Raw genomic sequence first — 22,509 nt, forward strand, 5'->3', positions numbered from 1 at the left:
TAATAAGTTAAGACAAGCCCTGATCTCTCTCACAACTCATGCCAATTTAAGAAAAAAGGCATTTGACAAGCATGTCAATAAAGTTCTGTCGTATCGCCTGAACGAGCGTGTTCCTCTGAGGACACACTTCAAACCATCTCTCATCTTACGTAAAAATCGTAAGTGGCAACACCTATACGAAGGACCGTTTGTTATAGTCAGGAAGCCACATATTGGTTGTTACGTGTTGGCAGATCCAGTTAGTGGACGAATAAAAGGACTTTACCACCATGTAGACCTAAAGAAGTACCATGAAAAACATTAAAAAAATATCATTTATTATGTTAAGCTGCAACTTGAAACAAGAGTGTGATCTGTTTAGAAAGTACGTGAGTCAACCGCATGTACATGTATTCTGCAGGTGACGTAATCATTTGGGTGAGGTGGACACAAAGTAATGATGGAGCTTGAAAGATATGAACTGATTGAAGAAGGTACTCTACGTATTTGGAAAATAAGATTTACTTTAGTTTTAAGATAGTTTTAAGTTTCTTGAGCAAGAGAAGACTGCAGTCGTTGAATTGAGTAAGGGATGTGCCAAAGTGCCACCTGCTGCTTTAGTTTTAAGTTATGGCAAATCTCCTTTTTACCAAGTAGTAAAGCTTTTCTTTAAATCCCTCATTCAGACCAGAATGTCCGTATATGTGAAGTATTAACCTAAGTTAAGCCCTCAAAGGACTGATATTTTAAGTCGCTAGAACCATGTACGATGCAAAAGTGATACATTGTAAACTGTAGATTACACCGAGTATAAGCAGCAACATATAGTTAATGTACAAAGAAATGAATAATGGTACCCGCAACTGGAGAGCAACTTTAATTTATTTATTACTATGAGTCAACCAGTTAAGAAATTTGCATTTATAATAATAATTAGGTCCTGTATTGGAGAAACTTAGAGAGACTATTCCTATGTCACGAGTATTATACAGAAACCTTCGATATTAAGACACCTAGTTGAGGACTGAGATAATCTGCTTATATTCTTCTGCTATGTCCGCATGCCGTGATTTTGAGATATATTTGAAGATGCTTTGGAAGCGGATTTGTGCGACATTTTAATACTGAAGTCAAGTTATGCCACGTGGATGACACTAAAAACGGTGGAGCCGAAGAATGAATTTGCTCAACTGATTATTTCACCTATTATCTATCTTCGTATCTTTTATTTCCTTGCACTATCCTATTGTAGTTTTCTTCTTTAGCATTCTTACCTTTCTACCCTACCCGGTAGGGGAAGAAATTTGGAAATTGGTTCAGAAGACTTGACGTGTGTATATTGTGTGTATTGACGATCGTGGCTCGTTGGTTAATGCGTACCTGCAGTTACTTATCGAAACGTGATGTAAATCTGATTTGCTGTGAACAAAAGCATCCTAGGAAATAGGAATAATTTTCCCGATTTCTGTTAGATGAAGTTTTGAACGTGAACTGTTCGGCACGCCAAAATGGGTATATTTTACTGATTATTGATGTAACCGAATAAATGAACAAAAAATAGGGCTGTTATAGAACAATAAGAAAAGGAGAAGAATCAGATTTAAAATATATATAAAATCAAACGTGCTTCAGAAGCACCATTCAGAATAGCAAACACGTTTTTTCGTTAGGTCTTGGACAGTAAACAAAAAAAAAACTATGTATATTTTGTAAATGATCCTTTCATGATAAGTAATTTTAGCATTACCTGTGCTACTCTGTGGTACAGAGACACCTATATGGACACGTATGGATTGCTGCGTGTGACTCAGTGACAAAATAAAGGACACGTGTGTAAAATCGTAATTTGACACATGTATGGACACGAAAAACTAGTTATCCCTTGTGTGAATCAAAACAGTAATAAACTTATGGACACGAGTGATGTTCCGCGTGTGAAGTAGCATTACAAGTATTCTCACGTTGTAACGACGATACAGTGACTATCAGTCAAAGGATAGACAAGCTATTGTACTCACTGAAATAGGTGACAGTAGCCATTTTCATCGATGACTGTTCTTCGTCGCTGGTGCAGTCAATTTACCGTCCAGGTTGACCATGTCGCCTTGACGAGCTGCTCCAGTACCCACGATTCAACAAAAAAAAAAAAAAAAAAAAGACAAAAAAAAGGGGTGGCAGCCACAGAACTATCTGCCTCGTACGGGACGCGGACTGCCAACGCTGTCAAACCGCCAGTTCGTTACCACGTGACTGTGAAGCACTGTGGCAACATTCAATGACTGCTCGCTGGCTCACACTCAACAATAACCATTCCTCTCCATAACGGGCTCAAACGTGCTCCAGATTTGAGATGAAAATGGACATAAAAATAATAAAACGTTGATAAACTACGCACGATTTTACTATATTTACATTAAAAGGACACTAATGATGACTTTTCCTTAACTATGAAAATTGCTACGGCAATATTGCTAAATACATTGCTTAAGAATGACCTGTACAAGACGAAACGTGTTTTGCTAATATTTGCTAACGAAAGAACATAAAACCTAGACACAAAATATGAATAATATACAATGTATATGTACATAGTCTATGTAGTAATTTTTATTGTCTTAAATTCTTACTCTATATTTCCTTAGATTAAGATGCTAGTTAATGAGCAAGTCCTAATACAGATTTTTTTTTTTGTATTTTCATGTGCTGAAACATGAATTGGAATGAGATTAAGACAGCCACCAAACTGACTCATTCGTCATTGAACCAGACATCAACTTTCCTGATTCCCGACATGACCCGATGGATCGTCGAGTCAAGAAATATCACTTCCCCCTTCACATAGTGAAATTCCCAGTGTTTTTCCACCAGAATGTGAAAAGGTGATTCCCAGTTTTAGTGCAGTGAAAAGTGACAGGTAACCAACTACAAAGTGAAGAGTGATGTCGCTACGAGAAAGACTGATAAAATTTTTATGTTCTGTTCAAAATTGGCGGAAATGCACCAATACTGTAATAGAATTTTTTTTCTTATTGTCAGTATTTATGTACATATGTATCTGTATGTGTATTTAATTTGTACTCGTATCTATGTTAGTAATTCAATGTTTCAATTGACTGAATGAGAGTAATTCTTGAGAACACGCAGAAAAGGAACCTATGTTAAATCCTTGAACACTTATGATGGCATCATGCTACAACCAAGTTTGTTAATCATCAAGCAACTGTGATTGGTTTTGACGACTTAGTGTGAAACGTATATAATTCTATGTGCCTTATGTCATGTATGTTTTGCTCCCTACAAGGAGAGATCCTTAAATACTTCATTCACTAAGTACGTGAATCCAATAATATTACGATTGCGCGTGAGTCGCAATGATCTTTCAGACTCATTACTCCTCACGCGGGAAGCGATGTAATATTATTGGTATTTCCGTCCTATGAAAGCTTTGAGTACCCTTTGAAAGACATTTGTTTTGTATAATTTACATAACTGTAAAGATGCGCATCTAGCGCGGGTGCTAATACATCGATTGCGCAGTCAAAGAAACATTTTAACAGAAGCTGAACTGTCGTTCCGCTTCGATCTAAATAAAAGATGACAGTAAAAAAGTTTGTAGATCTTCAGATTTTTAATGTGCTTCTGCTTGTTATGTGAAAACGTAAAGGAGGTCGACTTTAAGTTAAAAAAAAAGTGAGCGGTCTTGCTAGCGTGCAGACAACATTATTAATTAATAAAATTAAAGTAATTCATGTTCGAAACTGTAAATCAGCAAGTTATTGTTATCAGAGGTGTTGAACAGTGCAAGAATTGTCTTCAACGAAAGGAGAAAAGTAGTGACTATAATTTGTGAAAAAAAAAAAAAAAACGTGAACCAAGGAGACAGCACAGGACAGGCTGAAATCTGAATGCACCATACTGTTAGAAAAGTAATTATGTAAGTTGTATTGTTTATAAATAAGCCCTAATTTGCTAGTGAGAATTGTTTGAATATATTTAGTGTTTACCAGACTTCTTATTCTGTTCTTTTCCTTTATACTTTTTTTATCCTCCGTGCCATATTATTTTTATAAATGTCAAACAGCCTTTACTACAGCAGAGAATACTGCGGCATCCTGGTCGTAGACAGAAGGCCGCTCCTTGTCTTCTATACAACTCATAGCTGCCCCATTTATTAATGATTTCATTTGGAAAAGCAATTTTTTTTTCTATTCATTGTTAAAGGTCCCTTAGGTAATTATAAAATTCATACTGATTACGTAAAGAAATCCGGGTTGTTGTTTTCCAAATAATAGAAGTCTTTGCGTAATCAGAAACTAGCCTCCTTCTGACAACGATCAGGAGCCGACCAGAAGACGGACGTCTTCGACCGCTTTCGTGTGTCCTGTGGCAAAGCTGTGCCAAACTGGGAACACGGCATTCTAGTATGAAATACAGATTTAAATTGAGGGAATTGAAATATATTTAACGTAATAATAATAATAATTTTTTTATCATACTAGAAGCCCACAGTAAAGCTGCAACTGTCATTGTGCTTTGCAGACGTGCTGTGTCTACCAAAACCGTGTACGTGCACACATAAGAACAAACTTTGAAACAGCAGTCATTTCTAAGCTAATCTCTTGACTACTAAAAATACTCTCACATCATACAAACATCATTTGTCGGTTAGGTAGGTGTTGGGTGACATTTTCTCTCAAAGAGGCATGTTATTCCAAAAGTGAAACCTCGTACAGTCTTACAAAATATTTATCGTGGTAGTCTAGAGTTAGGAAGAATATTGGTAGGTAGGTCATCACAGAGCAGACCCACTGGAGTCCTGGTAGAGATTGTGGTATTGGTGGGCCACCAGAGGTGCAGACCCACTGCAGTCCTTGTAGAAATAATGGCGTTGGTAGGTCATCATAGATGCAGACCCACTGTAGTCCTTGTAGAGATAATGGTACTGGTGGGCCACCAGAGGTGCAGACCCACTGTAGTCCTGGTAGAGACGGCCAGCAGCCATCCGTTGCGACTGTGCAGGTGCACAATCACCATCGAAGATTCTTGCAGAGAATATAGCAAGTCCATAAACCACCACTTGTGCACTCAGAAAGTTTTTCTTTTAATTGTCCTTAGAACCAGCAATGCTGTTATCCAGTCCCTTGCTGAATTACCAACACACGTGCAAACACTATCAGTCCCTACTTCTCACATATTGTCCATATACTATGACCAACAGAAACGTGTGCAGTGAAATGGAACTTACAAGTTAATAATATCATGAACTGGTGACAATTACAATTTTATAACAGAAGAATACAATAACAAAGGTACAAAATACATCATTAAAGAACATAACAATACAGATAACATTTGTAGTAAAACAGGCGTTACAAAAGAATAGAAATAGACATATACATCAGTGGAATTACGACATGAGTACATACATAGAAGATCAGAATAACTTGCGAAACATCAACTTCACACATGAGCATTTAAACAGAATGAATAATGTCTAATATCTTTACAAAGTAAATAACATATTATTAATGCCAATTATATTCGAGGATAACAGTATTCCTCATCATAGTGAATGTAGCTTAATATTAAAAGAAGAAAAAATTCTATGAAACTACACAGAGACAGGAAGAAAACAAATACACAAGGGTACACAAACATATAGTGGGATAACACAAAAGGAAAGGACAGGGTTTGTTTCATTGCAGTATTGTGTTCTGTCATTTCGGATTCCTGAGGCGAGCTGTTGCCGACCGATCGATCGATAATGCTTCCCTGTTCACTATCTGTTTGACTGTCTACGCCATTGTTTGACGCCCACTCCATTTCCCTATGCACAGTTACCAAATTACTACTTTGAACATTAGTTAACTCATTACACAGTGGCGCTAACACATTGCTTTCGTCTTCACTGTCGTTTCTCAGTTTACTTTGGAGCCGAGTGTTACGTTTTTCACACGCCATTATTGTCACAATATTTCACACGATAACACAGAAAAGCACAATTTGAATAGCAAAAATAAGACAACACATTAACATAGCACTGAAAATAATATCTAGTTAATTGCAGCTGCGAAATACTTGGTGCAAATCTACATGCATGCCACAACTGTTTTACTGTGCAGCAATGAAAGACTGCAACTACAAAGGAGATTCTCTCTATAATTACGCGCTAGCAATAAACAAAAGCTACACTAAATACACAAACTACAAGAAAAAAATCAGAAGACTCCAGTGAGGTATCCTTGGCTAAGGGTCGACATATGTAACGTCCCCTTTGAACAATTTTACAGGACTGTGCTTAACCTGACACACAATATTTTGTTAGCGCAACGCAATCTGACTTTCAAAATTCCCTACAAAAGAATGGCCCTGGCAAACATTAAACTATACCTTTCACAAATCACTTACCTCACAAAAATCTTTGCTGCTCAAACTACTGCAATACAGCGAGCGCCACTACTGCCAGCTAAATAGAAGATTCAAACTATGGAAGGCACTAACTACTGATAGGGATAGTTAGCAAATGAAAGATATTAATAGAGAACGAACAATGTATTTACCTTGATATCATCATATATAAATATAGCAGTTCATGACAAATTACAAATCTCCGCCATCTCTCTCCCCACATCCACCACTGCTGGCGGCTCACCTCCAACTGCGCAACACTACGCGCTGTTCACAGCCAGCTGCCTAACACTACAATGGCGAGTATTACAACAATGCAAAGCAGCCACAGACTGCACACAGCACAGCCAGTGATTTTCATACAGAGGTGGCGTTACCAATAAAAAACCTAAACAGCCTACTTACATAAAGAAAACATAAACAGCCTACTTACAATGTGTACCATGATTTGTCACTCCACACAACACTTTTCCACTCTTCAGTCATCCAATGTTTACGCTTCTTACACCAAACGAGGTGTCGTTTGGCATTTACAAGTGTGATGTGTGGCTTATGAGCAGCTGCTAGACCATGAAATCAAAGTTTTTCCATCTCCTGCCTAACTGTCATAGTACTTGCAGTGGATCCTGATGCATTTTGGAAGTCCTATGTGATGGTCTGGATAGATGTCTGCCTATTACACGTTACAACCCTCTTCAACCGTTGGCGGTTTCTTGTTAGTCAACAGAAGAGGTCGGCCTGTACACTTTTGTGATGTACGTGTCCCTTCATATTTCCACTTCACTATCACATCAGAAACAGTGGACCTAGGGATGTTTAGAAGTGTGGAAATCTCAAGCACAGATGTATGACACAAGTGAAACCCAATCAGCTGACCACGTCCGAAGTCCGTGAGTTCCGCGGGGGATCCATTCTGCTCTCTGATGATGTCTAATGACTACTGAGGTTGCTGATATGGAGTACCTGGTAGTAGGTGGCAGCACAGCACCTAATATGAAAAATGTATGTTTTTGGAGGTGTCCAGACACTTTTGATCACAGAGTCTGTACAGGTTGAACTACAGCAAACATGTGGTTTTCAAATGAACAGTAGTATGTTGATTGTTAAGAAAATGAATCCATTTGTACAAAAGCAATGGTTCACAGCTTCCTTTTGACTGACATGGTAACTAGAAAATATTATGTCATCCAAGTGACACACATTCTCTCCAATAGAATTTTCAGCAAGAAGTTACTCATAACTGAGGTGGATACGTATTGGTCAATCAGGTCAAAAACACATCTTCTTTAATAGCAGCTTTCAACTCCATGAAACTTTACAGTTTGTTGATACAGACATGCTGTTTAAAATACCTCCTCAAGGAAGTCACAAGTGGACAACTCTGGTGATCTCGGACATCACCGAAACGTGAAATGAGATGTCCACGGAAAATATTGTGCACAACTACCACAGAATCACTTACAGTATGCGATGTGGCACTGTGCTGTCCAAAACAAATACTTCTCATGTTTATCTATAGTCTCTGCAATTCTGGCAGAAGCAACGTGTACAGCACCTCCACTTAACATTTGGAGTTCTATGACACTATTATGCCATTGTCCTCAAAAAACTTGGTCCGATTCCACCAGGAGTAAGGCATGTGGGCAGTGAAGAGTTTTGTGTATTAACTGTTGTATTTAAGTGATACTGTGCCTCTTTGCTCAAAACCGCTATTGTATTTGAGTCTTCTTCATAGATCGCTTTGCAAAGTCTCCTTATTTTTGTAAGCCCCTGTTTTTCATCTGCGGAACCGACAGCGTTTTATGTGGGTGCAATTTTAAATCCAAATATAACATTTTTCTCACGGAGTTGTGACTTATCAACACGGTACTAAGACTTGGCTGTATGTCGTACTTAGCTGGAAGCCAGAATCGGAGACAGTGTCTGTACGTGGCCAAATGTTCTGGCTGCATCCTAAAACGTACTCACAACTCCTCTCCCACACTACTTGTTGGTCATTCAGTCGTGGCATGTGGTAACTTTCTGGTCAGCATTTCCATGAGAACAATGTCTGCTGAGGTGATTATTCTACTTCGCATGTAGGCACAATATTTGGTACTTCAGTATTGATGAAACACAGACTTTACCATTGGTGGGGTGGCTTGCGTGCCTCAGCAATGGGGGGCTATCTATTGTGAGGCCAGACAAACATGTCATTCCTGAAGAGAGGCAACAGCCTTTTCAGTTGTTGCAGATGCAAAAGTCTGGATGATTGACTGATCTGGTCTTGTAACATCAGCCAAAATGGCCTTTCTGTGCTGGTACTGCAAATGGCTGAAAGTGAGGGAAACTCCAACCATAATTTTTCCAGAAGCCGTGCAACTCTGTGTAGCATCCTCTCGAAAAAATATAGTATACTTGTATAGTGTGGTATTTTATAGACATTTTATTTGTTGTAGTACATTTTGGCACTTCAAAAGTAGTTTATACGTTACAAAGTATGGACGACAAGAAGAAAAAAATTGTCAGTCGCTGGTGGTCTGTATGCTATGTACTCCTATATTTCACGAAAGAAACATCACAAAATACCTGTAAAATAATAGGTGTACCGCAGTGGGTAATAACAGACTGTAATGAAAATAGAACCAACATTTTAATGGCAGTCACCTACAGCATCTTTAGAACAAGAATGCACAAGAATAGTTTATAATGTCATTCCAAGACACCAAAATATTGCATATTCAACAGTCGGTTTTGGGAGCCGCCCCTCCAATACACTAACAGCAGGTGCAATAAGCTCTGTTCCTTGCATATTGTTATTTATTTATTTATTTATTTACACATCAAGTTCTGTAGGACCAAATTGAGGAGCAAATCTCCAAGTTCATGGAACGTGTCAGTACATGAACTTACAACATAAAAGTAATAACAGATAAAAATAAATGTTCATGAACCTGCAAGAACAGTCCATAAGTTTAAGCAAACGGTATCAGCTATAGAATGAGAATCAGCTCAATTTTTCAAGGAACTCCTCGACAGAATGGAAGGAGTGACCCATGATGAAACTCTTCAGTTTCAATTTGAAAGTGCGTGGATTACTGCTAAAATTTTTGAATTCGAGTGGCAGCTTATTGAAAATGGATGCAGCAGTATACTGCACACCTTTTTGCACAAGAGTTAAGGAAGTCCGATCCAAATAGAGGTTTGATTTCTGCCGAGTATTAACGGAGTGAAAGCTGCTTATTGTTGGAAATAAACTAATATTGGTAACAAGAAACGACAATAAGGAATATACATATTGAGAGGCCAATGTCAAAATACCCAGACTCATGAACAGAGGTCGACAAGAGGTTCGTGAACTCACACCACTTATTGCCCGAACCGCCTGTTTCTGAGCCAAAAGTATCCTTCTAGAATGGGAAGAGTTACCCCAAAACATAATACCATATGACATAAGTGAATGAAAATAAGTAAAGTAGACTAATTTACGTGTCGAAGTATCATTCACTTTCGATACCGTTCGAATAGTGAAAATGAAAATGGCAGTATTAAGTCTTCGAACAAGATCCTGAACGTGGGCTTTCCACGACACCTAGGAATTTGAACTGCTCAGTTTCACTAATCATATGCCCGTTCTGTGAGATTAAAACGTCAGGTTTTGTTGAATTGTGTGTTATAAACTGTAAAAACTGAGTCTTACTGTGATTTAACATTAGTTTATTTTCTACAAGCCATGAACTGAGGTCATGTACTGCACTACTTGAAACCGAGTCAATGTTGCACAAAACATCCTTTACTACCAGGCTAGTGTCATCAGCAAACAGAAATATTTTAGAGTTACCCATAATACTAGAGGGTATATCCTTTATATAAATAAGGAACAGGAGCGGCCCCAACACTGATCCCTGGGGCACCCCCCCCCCTTGACAGTACCCCACTCAGACCCCACATCACAGCCATTCTCAACATTGTGAATAATGACCTTTTGCTGCCTGTTGCTAAAGTAAGAGGTGAACCAATTGTGAGCTACTCCCCTTTTTCCATAATGGTCCAACTTCTGGAGCAATAATGTGAGATCGACACAGTCAAATGCCTTTGTTAAATCAAAAAATACGCCAAGCGTTCGAAACTTTTTGTTTAGCCCTTCCAGTACCTCACAGAGAAAAGAGAATATAGCATTTTCAGTTGTCAAACGACTTCTAAAGCCGAGCTGTACATCATATTTTCAGGGTGGCCACAGGTTGTGGAAATCAGGGAATTTCAAACACAAACGGGAAATTTTGAAGGGGGGACGGGACTGGAAAAATCTCGTTTTTGTCTCAGTAGATGAAATGGTTTGTTTACTGAGGTATCGTGCATCGTCACTGGCTGGATGCAGCTGAGTGCACACGCTGCTTCCCAACTCCCTCATTACTGCTGCTTCTCTCCTTCCTACCACTCCCCTCAGCTTGCAGTCAGGGCTGCCACCACTTCTCGGCAGTAGCCTAGTAGCTGCCGACGAGAGGCAGGGAGGCGCAAGGAGTGGTTTGTTCGGGTCCAATTATCAGAGACTGTGGATGCAGTGGTCGGAGACAGCGGTCGTGTGTGCACCAGTTGTGACTGTGTGAATGTGTGTGCCCTCTCGTTTGCTGACAAAATCTGTGGCTGAAAATTTAGTTGTGAGAGTGTGATTGTCTTTTCTACACGTCCGAGTGCCCAGAAATTGCCCTTACAATAAGTTTATTATTGATCCTCAGAGTAGTTGAACAAGTTACCTGTTGCCTGGACTGATCACTGCGGCCTCATTTCATCACGATGATATCTGTGCCTCTCGAATAGGGGGCCACACGAGTGGATTTCTGTGACGGGCCAAAACTGCACGCCGTTTCTGCGGGTATCTGTAACGGATCGGACCTGCCGATCTGTAGCCATTTGGTTTCCACTGATGTCTAGGCTCTGCCCGTCAGATTTAGTCTTGCCGACCTGCCCGCAGGCTGGATCTCTCTGTGTGGCATAACGCAGCGGATTTTCACGGTTTATCCTTGGACCCAGGACTGCAGTGCTGCTCATCAGGCCAGAGGACACAGGCAATGGATTTCCAGAACTGCAACTGTCTCACCGCAAGTTTGTTGTATAGTGTGGCATTTTATAGACATTTTATTTGTTCTAGTACATTTTGGCACTTCAAAAGTATACTACTGGCAATTAAAATTGCTACACCAAGAAGAAATGCAGATGATAAACGGGTATTCACTGGACAAATATATTATACTAGGACTGACATGTGATTACATTTTCACGCAATTTGGGTGCCATCCTGAGAAATCAGCACCCGGAACAACCACCTCTGGCCGTAATAACGGCCTTGATACGCCTGGGCATTGAGTCAAACAGCCCATGCAGCTTCGACACGATACCACAGTTCATCGAGAGTACTGACTGGCGTATTGTGACAAGCCAGTTGCTCAGCCACCATTGACCAGAAGTTTTCAGTTGGTGAGAGATCTGGAGAATGTGCTGGCCAGGGCAGCAGTCGAACATTTTCTGTATCCAGAAAGACTCGTAGTACAGGACCTGCAACATGCGGTCGTGCATTATCCTGTTGAAATGTATGGTTTCGCAGGGATCGAATGAAGGGTAGAGCCACAGGTCGTAACACATCTGAAAAGTAACGTCCTCTGTTCAAATCGCCGTCAATGCAAACAAGAAATGACCGAGACGTGTAACCGATGGCATTCCATACCATCACACCGGGTGATACGCCAGTATGGCGATGACGAATACACGCTTCCAATGTGGGCTTACCGCGATGTCGCCAAACACGGATCCGACCATCATGATGCTGTAAACAGAACCTGGATTCATCCGAAAAAATGACGTTTTGCCATTTGTGCACCCAGTTTCGTCATCGATTACACCATCACAGGTGCTCCAGTCTGTGATGCAGTGTCAATGGTAACAGCAGCCATGGTCTCCGAGCTGAAGTCCGTGCTGCTGCAAACGTCGTCGAACTGTTCGTGCAGATGGTTGTTGTCTTGCAGACGTCCCCATCTGTTGACTCAGGGATCGAGACGTGGCTGCACGATCCGTTACAGCCATGCGGATAAGATGCCTGTCATCTCGACTGCTAGTGATACGAGGCCGTTGGGATACAGCATGGCATTCCGTCTTAGCCTCTTGAACCCACAGATTCATATTTTGCTAACAGTCATTGGATCTCGACCAACGCGAGCAGCAATGTCGCGATACGATAAACCGCAATCGCGATAGGCTACAATTCGACCTTTATCAAAGTCAGAAACGTGATGGTACGCATTTGTCCTCCTTACACGAGGCATCACGAAGACGTTTCACCAGGCAACGCCGGTCAACTGCTGTTTGTGTATGAGAAATCACTTGGAAACTTTCCTCATGTCAGCACGTTGTAGTGTCGCCACCAGTGCCAACCTTGTGTGAATGCTCTGAAAAGCTAATCATTTGCATATCACAGCATCTTCTTCCTGTCGGTTAAATTTCGCATCTGTAGCACATCATCTTCGTAGTGTAGCAATTTTAATGGCCAGTAGTGTAGTTTATATGTTACAAAGTATGGACGACAAGAAGAAAAAAATTGTCAGTCGCTGGTGGTCTGTATGCTATGTACTCCTCTATTTCATGAAAGAAATATCACAAAATACCTGTAAAATAATAGGTGTACCACAGTGGGTAATAACAGACTGTAATGAAAATAGAACCAACATTTTAATGGCAGTCACCTACAGCATTGGTTTACACAATTCTTCTCCACCTTATACACTTTTTTCAAGAAGCCTACTTTTTTATGTTATTTCTGAAATCAGTGAACTTGCAACTCCAAGGAAATGAGTATTTTTGTCACCAAATGTGTTTCGTTTTATTGAAATGAAATATCGTCGACGGTCTTCATGAAACACGCATACCGTTTGGCGTGCTGTCTCCATCTAAAAACAGTTCATTACAAAATATATAGATGTTAGTACTTAAGATTTTTGCTCACATCAGAAAATGCCATCACGTTGCAAGTTTTTTTGGATATTTCCTTGTTTGCACTGTTGTTCATGTACTGTAGCTGCAAAGACAAATCGTAAACTTACGTCTTAACTTTCCCTTGAGATCCCAAAATTTGTCAAGTAAAAATGCTAAAACTTGTCTGGAAATCGGGGAAATATCAGGGAATTTGACTTGGGGAAGCTTGTGACAACCCTGATTTTGTGTAGCTTTGTATGTAAATATATAGATGTATGTATTTCTCAGCAAACCAAACTGGTAACGTGGGCACGGTGGCAGCACCATTGTGTTTACCGGGATGTAGCAACAGTGTACACTCCAATACTTTATTTTTAACATTAATATTTATCTTTAGTGACGGTCCATTGCCTAGCTAACTAAATGGATTGCGTTTTGCATCTCGTGTTTTTTACAAGTTGTACAAAAGACATTTCTATTGTTTCTTTGTGTATATTTATGATTTTACAATTAAATAAAAAGTTTGAGAACGAATTTTTCACTCTGCAATGGAGCAAGTGCCGATAAATATCTTCTGATAGATTAAAGGTGTGTGCCGACAAGGACTCAAACCCGTGACCTTTGCCTTTCGCGGCCAAGCGTTCTACCGACTGAGCTACTCGAGCACAACTAATGACCCGTCCTCACAGCTTTGATTCCGTCGGCACCTCATCTCCTCGGTAGAGCACTTGCCGGCAAAAGGCAGAGGCCCAGGGTTTGGGATCCAGTCTGGTACATGGCTTTAATGTGCCTGGAAGTTTCAGGCAAAAATTTAAAAAATAACATTAGATTGCAAAATTAGAAGAATTTGCCATAAGATTGATTGATTGGGAAGGAGAAAAAAAGATAGGATAGAAATTGTAAGATCCTACCACAAGTGCCATTCCAAACTTCAAGGATCTAGGTAGTACATGTCATGTCACTGGAATACTGATTTCCTATTTCTGATTGACTGACTATGGTCAAATATCTCTGAATGAACATGGAGTAACTGCCTTATGTCCATCTGCTATGCTGTTCTATTCTAATTTAATCTAAGTTTTTGGATCTGTGTGTGGTTAGTTATTTCATTTATATAGAATCCAGTTATCTGGTGGTAGCAATTACAAGTTTAAGGTGCCTTAGGGCACAACCTGACACAGTCAGTCATTTGATGCCTGTTGACGATGTTTGTGTCAAGAATGTCAACGAAACTGTGCGTGCCAATTGAAGACTGACAGCCTGGGAGAGTGCAGCAGAAAATAATATCTCAGTTGGATCACATGGTGAAATACTGACGCAGCATCTCGGAATGCATCATGTTGCAGCCGAGTTCATCCCGTGGCTCACGCGCGGAGACCAGAAAGACCTTCGCCTCGCAATCCGTAAATAGCTTTTGAATCGTGCAAATGAGAAAGAATGTCCCTTAAAAGAATCACAATTCGCGATGAGGTGTGGGTCTACAGTTACGATGTGGACACCGAGGTTCAATCTTCACAGTGGGTCGAGAAAGGTTCTCAGAGACCAAAATAAGCTCGTCAGGTCAAGTCAAATGTCAAAGCTTTGCTGTTAGTCTTCTCTGACTTTGAAGGATTAGTTCATCATGAATTCTTGCCACAGGGACAAACTGTTAAGATAGTACTATGGGGGCGTTTTGTGATGCTTGTGAGAAAATGTGAGGAGGAGACAACCTGAAATGTGGGGTGACAATTGCTGGCTTTTGCATCACATTAACGCATCCGCACATTCATTCCTGTCAGTGCTGTGACTATTGCACAAAAAAACGGAATTGCTGTGCTGCCTCATCCTCCGTGCGCTCCAGAGCTGACACCTGTGCACCTTTATTTATTTATTTATTTTATTTATTTTTTACCTCCAAAGTTGAAAACCCCACTGAAAGGGTGAAGATTTGCAATAACAGATGAGGTAAAAGAAAATTCTCAGATGGTGCTTCATGCGATCTAGCAAGAGACGTACCAAGATTGCTACCGGAAGTGGAAACAGCATTAGAAGGAATGTATCGATAGTGAAGGAGAATATTTTTAAGCAGACCATGCACAATAAGTAAATTGATTTATTGGCAACTCCGTGGTGTGTTTTGTGCACCACGACCAAATAGTGGATAGAATTGGAAGGAAAATCAGCATTGGCCGTATTTTGTTGTTTTATTGTCAGCAAAATCGATTTTCGGTTACTTAGTGACCATCCTCAGTGCCTACCAATTTTAATTGTATATTACAGCACTGAGGACGGTCACTAAGTGACCGAAGATCGATTTTGCTGACAATAAAACAACAAAATACGGCCAATGCTGATTTTCCTTCCAATTATATACAATAAGTAAACGTAAGCGTAGAAAAATATTGTGGACAAAGTTCCGGAATTTTTTGAAGAGATCTCATATTTCTGTGCGCTCCATTTATGAAATACGAAATCTAACTTCCGACTTTCTCATAACAGGTAAATGTTCACATCATTGAAGAGCAAATGTAAATTATGTATTAGACAATTTGTACCCGAAGATGGATCCACAGGGTCTGAAACGCTTTGTGTATGAGGGTTGACTGAAAAGTAATGCCTGTACCTTCATAACTCTTCAACAGTTGGCAGCGTTGGTATGCGGTAGGTACTGGCTTGTTCTGTAGCCTCTTCTGTACCGCTTCCGTTGGTGGGAAGCCGTAGCATTGAACAGTTGTGTTGTTACAGTGTAAAGTATCCCCCTGTGCAGACAGTCGGTCAGTGTGATTTAAGCAACGTGTAGTCATAGAATTCTTCAGCAGAAGTTGTCACCCCAAAGTTGATTCAGCACAGAATGAAAGTACTTTATGGTGAATGTGTTGATGTGAAATCAAATGTGTGTGAAATCGCACGGGATTTAACTACTAAGGTCATCAGCCCCATGTGGATGTGAGTACTGTGCGTCGTTGGGCCAGTAAGTTTGAAGATGCTGAGGTGGGAACATCTGACCTGCACGACAAACAAAGAGTTGGACGTCCCGTGACAGCAGCCACCGAGTTTCACATGCAAAATGTTGACAGATTGATTCAGGAAGATCGTCGTATCACTCTGAGAGAAATTGCAAGCACAATCAGCATTTCACTAGAATGTGTGGGTCACATTATTGCTTTCCTTGGCTATTGGAAGATCTGTGCACGATGGATACCCCGGATGCTGACTACTGAAACAAAAGCGCACAGACTTCAAATTTGCCACGAACTCCTCTCGCGTTACGAGAATGAAAGTGACGTCTTTCTCCATTCAATTGTGACGGGAGACAAAACTTTGGTACACCATTACTACCCAGAGACAAAACGTCAGTCTGTGGAATATTGACACAAAGACTCACCCCAGAAAAATAAATTCGAGACGCAGCCCTCAGCTGGAAAAATCGTGGCCATAGAGTTCTGGGACGCAGATGGTGTTATATTTCCTCAATTGTAGAACAACAATAAATTCAGAGCGTTACATACAACACTGCGAACTCTGAAACGACGTCTAACGAGGGTCCGAAAGGAAAGGGGAAATGTTTTTCTGCAGCATGACAGTGCCAAACCACACACTTCACGTGCCACCACAGCAGAACTTCAGAGACTGAATCTGACCACCGTACGGCATCCTCCATACTGTCCAGATTTAGCACCGTCTGATTTCCATCTGTATTCTATAATGAAAGACGATCTGCGGGGACATCATTATGCTTCTGATGAAGATGTTGAGAGAACTGTGAGACTGTGGTTGCGGAAACAGAGTGTCGACTTCTTCCGTGACGGCTTCAGTAAACTTGTTGATCATTGACAGAAATGTAGACAATTTGCTAGTGATTATGTGGAAAAGTGAATATTGGTAATTAAAGATCACATTCTAAGGATTATTTATGTGTTTGATTCATTAAAATATTCCCATCCAAACCCGATTAACAAAGGTGGAGGCATTACTTTTCATTCACCGTCGTAATTTAATAAAACTTGAAAAAATTGTGACTGAAGGTGTTTTTATCCAGAATGTGTAACTTTCTCACTGAAGTCCACAAGTACATCAGTAAGATGTTTCGTGTGGCATCAAAGAGTAGTTAGTTTGGGGAGGGAGCAGGCAGATTGTAGATGGACAACGAGACTCGACTACTGAAGGGTTTTTCTCGTCGGCTTAGGGTTTTTCTCGTCGGCTTAGGGTTTTTCTTGTCGGTTTAGGGTTTTATGTAGCTGCAGGCTCACTCCTTGTTCTCGAAGCCAAGTCAGAACGCTTCACGAGACCTGTCACCTGACGTAATATCTGACATATTTATCTTTTTCGTTTAATCCGGTGCGGTAGTTGATTCTCTCGAAGTAGAGATCCGGCTGATCAGTGCCTCTGAAACCCCACGTGTAGCCGAGGAAAAGCTCAATGTCTTCATGTTCTGCAGCCTTCCACCACATTCCTTTTACAGACCTAGATTTTCTTCATTGGGTGTACAGACCATTAGTGTGACTAATGAATTAGAGTAGAACACAACTTTGACATACACACCGAAGGCTCAACGTGGCATTCCAGATTACAATATATTTCATTTGTCACAAAACTGTCTCGTCTTTTGTCTTCTTTCTCTGAGAGTGCAGTCGTTCTTTGACGGTCGAGCCACTGCGGAGCCGCGACGCCAAAACGTAAAAGACCCCTCCCACGGCAGGTAAAGCCGTTTGTCAACGCGTCTTGCTGTTACCTCGTAATCCACACCTCTCATTTAGTGTCTTCACGTACAAAAACAAACACCCGCACACAGTATACATTCCATGACTTACTCCCTATTTAATGTTACTCTGTCATGATCGTCTTACCTTGTACTAGGAGGAGTGTGAAATGTTATTTGCCCAAATAGCATGTAACACATGACTACAATAAGCAGATAATGATAATTTTGTGTGGCTCAGTTAACTTTGTGTGGCTCAGTGGCCTGCTGCAAGTCTTTCAATCAAACACCACTTCGGCAGCTTCCATGTCCGTGACCTACCCTAGTTATTCGACTGTGGAAAGGGGACCTACAGTTTAAAGCTGAGTCCGAACCGGGTGTCATTGCCAGAGATTCGTCACACCGTTGAGAGGTGAAGGCTAGTTTAAAATGCGTACTGAAAAATCCGAGGTTGTAATAGGATTAAACCCCACGAGCTCTCGGTTTCCACTCGAGTGCTTTACTGCTAGACCGGCAGGCCCGACTAATTAGCAGGTTCGGACGGATGTAGACTGCAACAGTTACAGAGAGACGTAGGAGCCTGCACAGGATAGAGTAGTGAGGAGAGCTACTTCAAACCAGACACCACCAAACACATTGATGAAGCAAGTTTTTTAACTAGCTAGAATGAATGTCGTGCGTGTTATCTTATTACAGTACTACCATATTTACTCGAATTTAAGCCACACTCGAATCTAAGCCGCACCTGAAAAATGAGACTCGAAAACAAGAAAAAAAAAATTTTCCCGAATCTAAGCCGCACCTGAAATCTGAGACTCGAAATTCAAGGGGGGAGAAAAGTTTTAGGCCGCACCTACAAATCGAAACAAAGTTGGTCCATTGTAATATGAGACACAATTTAGGTCGAATGAATGACGGACGATACAGCTACAGTAGGTCCGAGTCGTAAGCTTAGCAGTTAAGCTTTACTGGGTAGCCATTGCTGCGCGTCACGCACTCCGTCCGTATTTATACGGGTACCTTTCCTTTTTCACGTCGGGTTTGAATTGATTGCTTATTTTGCTTTGATCTGGTAAGTGCCGTTCTCTTTGTTGTAGATGTTTATGTCACTCTAAGCTGAAAATGCATTACTGTACTGTGTCGCGAATTGTTTGTCGCATTCTAATATGAGTGTATACGGCCTGTCCCCGCTCGCGGCATGGCTTGTTTTCGTGCGCGCTACCACCACTTGCAATAAACAAAGAGAGGAATAATTTCATTAGCAAAACAACGGCAAGAGACTGCTATTTGTTGTTACTTACACTGCTGCTTTCTTTGATAATGATCAACAAGAACCAAATAATAGACTGATTTTGATAGAAGACGTTCTAAACGAGAGTTTAGCGAAAATTTTTCTCCGTTTGAAAATCTTTGCAGACGCCTCTTCAGTACATTACATTCTGCACAGAAATTAGAGTCATCTTAGATTTAAGAATCTAATCAATTGCCGTGCTTCATTTCTGACTGTATCACTATTAGGCATAAGAATAATACGAATATAAACATGACATGATATGTATATTCTTCCGCGTTTGCTGTTGTCTCACCCTAGTTTCGTAGTTTATTAGGCAAGCAGGATTTAAATGAGATAGCAGCAAACATGAAAGAATACACGGCAAAATGTTTATAATCGTATTGTTCTTATGTCGGAGAGAATACTGTATGTGATTCACAATTCATAAAAGTTCCTATTAGCAACCATCTCTTCTCACAGGTAGGAAAAAATTCAGAACGTGGGGTTGGCCATATTGACAAACGTCCCAAACAGTCTTGCCAGTCGGATTTTCGTAGTACATTGAAATGCTGCTACATTCGAAGATGAACAATACGGAATTTGTATTTACTTCGTTGGATAATGTATAAAATGCAGTGGTCGAAACTCGGGGCGGAGAAGAAGGCTCGTCTTCCACCCTTATTTTTTTAATTTATTTACTAACGCGGAGGTGTTGGCGCTAGTATTTATCTTTGTGCCTGCAAAGCATGCCTATGCAGCATTACCTATATTCGACGGCAGAAGTCACTTGTGGCGGCACCTACCAACATTTTTCAGAACTTCCGCTTACTTTGCACTCGATTCTATGCCGCAGGCGGTTTTTTGGATTACAAAAACCGGAAAAAAAGTGCGGCTTAGATTCGAGTAAATACGGTACTCATTTTCTGTACAGTGTTAGTGCTTGTTATGGTTTCACAACAGTTATAACAACACCTGTGTGAAATTTGTTTTAAATTCCTAATACATAGCTTCTATTTTTTACAGTTTTATGCTTGGTGATAACTGAGACAGCTGTGCAGTGAGAAGAGAAGTATTTTCTAATGGAAGAGAGAAGTAATGGACTACAGATATCTGAATGGTGACGGACCTGCACTTTCTGAACAGTGGAAAGAAGACAGAGAATGCATCAGTCTTTGACAGATGTTGAGCGTTTCATCCTCAGGTTGAGCTGAAACTTACCACTGAAAATTATCACAACAAATGGGAGAAGTATTCCGGTATGTTTCACAAATTGCACACCTGAATCTTCTCAAATGAGAAAGTTGTTTTCCAGAAGTGTTAGGTAAATTCACAGGTTAATGTAACGCACGTCTGATGCTGTGTTACTGGTGCACTTGCCAAGTGACCAAATGGTATTTTGAAATTTTTCTAGAGTTTTTGCTGTGTTCAGCAGTCGGCTATTTGTTGTGAATTGTAAGAAGCGGGATACTATATTATAGTGCTGTTGTCTGGGGCAGAGGGAGTTATCCGCAAGTGTGTTGGGTGATCTCAGATACTGAAGTGCAATGTCATATAAAGTACTGCATTCCCAGCGGAAGTTGAAATTATCTGTAAAAATCCCAAAACAGTTATGGTAAATGCAATGTGATAGAACTGAAGCAATGAATGTCTTGAAAAGTGCTTTCCTGTAATTTATGGTCAAAGAAATAATGTAGCTTGTGAGAAAGAGACAGTTGAGGTAAAAGATAGGGCGTGGAATCTCTATGAATGGGGTGGTACAGTTTTTAAAGGTATGGGTCTCAGGTTCGGAAGGAGCGGTATTTAGTTCCATTTAGATTTGGGACTTCTAGTTGAATCATTTGGATGCAATGCCAGTTGTTACCAATAAAAACTAAGACCTGGTTGCATTTCTTTTTAATTGACGAGGTATTGGTTTCATTGTACCGACCACCATCGGACTTTTGAAAAATCCTAAGGATCCGTCACCGGAATAATGTCAAAAGCATTCTAAAAATTGGATCTACTCAAGTATAAATCACTCCCACCAACATAATATCCCAGGCCCTGAGCAGTGGGATATTATATCCAACTGTGACATGTCATTTAATTCCAGCAGTATATTGCAACTGAAGACACCAGCTGAGTGCTGGGCTTTAAGTGGCTGCTAATCCCTTCCACTATGTCTTATACAACCAACGGAAAACCACATCCTAACACCTTACATAATATAACAACTGAAAGGAATTTTGAAGTATTATTTAAAATTTAAAAATTTCTACGGAGAAGATAGGATCCACATTACCACTGTAGGAAACACAATTACAGTATGCCAATTATTATACGAGGTGTGTTTTTTAAGTAAGGTCCGTTTTGTTGTAGATACTAGTAGTTTGCGCATACTGCGGCAAACATGTGTGTCGTGTACTGGCAGGCCTCTGGAACAACTGTGCTCAGTTTCAGCTCTGTAGCTAACCTGTACGGTTCTGTTCTGTGCTTTCAAAATGTTTAGGACTATCAACTCGCCTGCTGCATGTGAGGTTCGCTCAGTGATACGGTTTTTGTCAGCAAGGAACCTGTCTGCTGCAGAAATTCATTGGCAGATTTGTGAAGTGTATGGTGATACTGTTATGAGTGAAAGCAAAGTGCATTAGTGCGTATGAGAATTCAAATATGGCCGTGACAGCGTCCATGATGAGAACAGCTCTGGCTGCCCTTCTTTGATTACAGACAATTTGGTGGCTTCAGTTGTAGTGAGGATTTGTGAGAACAGGCACTTGACAATAACAGGTCTCTCAAACAAATTTCCTGGACATGTCGAGATTAGTGCTTGACAACAATGTTTCTGAACACCTAAAGTTTAGGAAACTATGCTCCTTTTGGGTCCCAAAACTCCTAACGGAGGACCACAAAAGCCAAACATTTGAGTGTGCGATGAAGTTCTCGACTCGTTAACACGAAGAAGGTGCCGGCTTCTTGGGTTAGATTGTAACTGGAGACGAAACAGGGGTTTCGCATATCACGCCCGAATCGAAGCCACAGAGTGTGAAATGGAAACACACACACTCACCTGTAAAGGTGAAAGCCAAACAGACTCTGTCCCAGTGCAAAATCATGGCGTCGGTGTCTTGGGATAGACGTGGTGTTTTGTTTGTCGATTTCATGCAACAAGGAACCACTATCAATGCAGAAGCATTCAGCCAAACCCTGAGAAAGCTACCCAGAGCGATTCAAAACAAAAGGTGCGGCATGC

At 40.6% G+C, this 22,509-nt stretch overlaps 1 protein-coding gene across 1 annotated transcript in view; it reads left to right on the forward strand.

The window, feature by feature from the left end:
• Window positions 1–20,735, forward strand: part of LOC124720339 — a 100,285-nt gene extending 79,550 nt beyond the window's left edge. Inside the window, exon 3 of the mRNA XM_047245660.1 lies at window positions 20,304–20,735. Coding sequence (XP_047101616.1) covers window positions 20,304–20,325 — 22 coding nt within the window. The 3' untranslated portion in view covers window positions 20,326–20,735. The remainder of the gene's footprint in view (window positions 1–20,303) is intronic.
• Window positions 20,736–22,509: the final 1,774 nt, after the last annotated feature.

The sequence above is a fragment of the Schistocerca piceifrons genome, chromosome 11 (assembly GCF_021461385.2).
Source record: "Schistocerca piceifrons isolate TAMUIC-IGC-003096 chromosome 11, iqSchPice1.1, whole genome shotgun sequence".
In the NCBI taxonomy this organism is placed as follows: Eukaryota; Metazoa; Arthropoda; class Insecta; order Orthoptera; family Acrididae; genus Schistocerca; species Schistocerca piceifrons.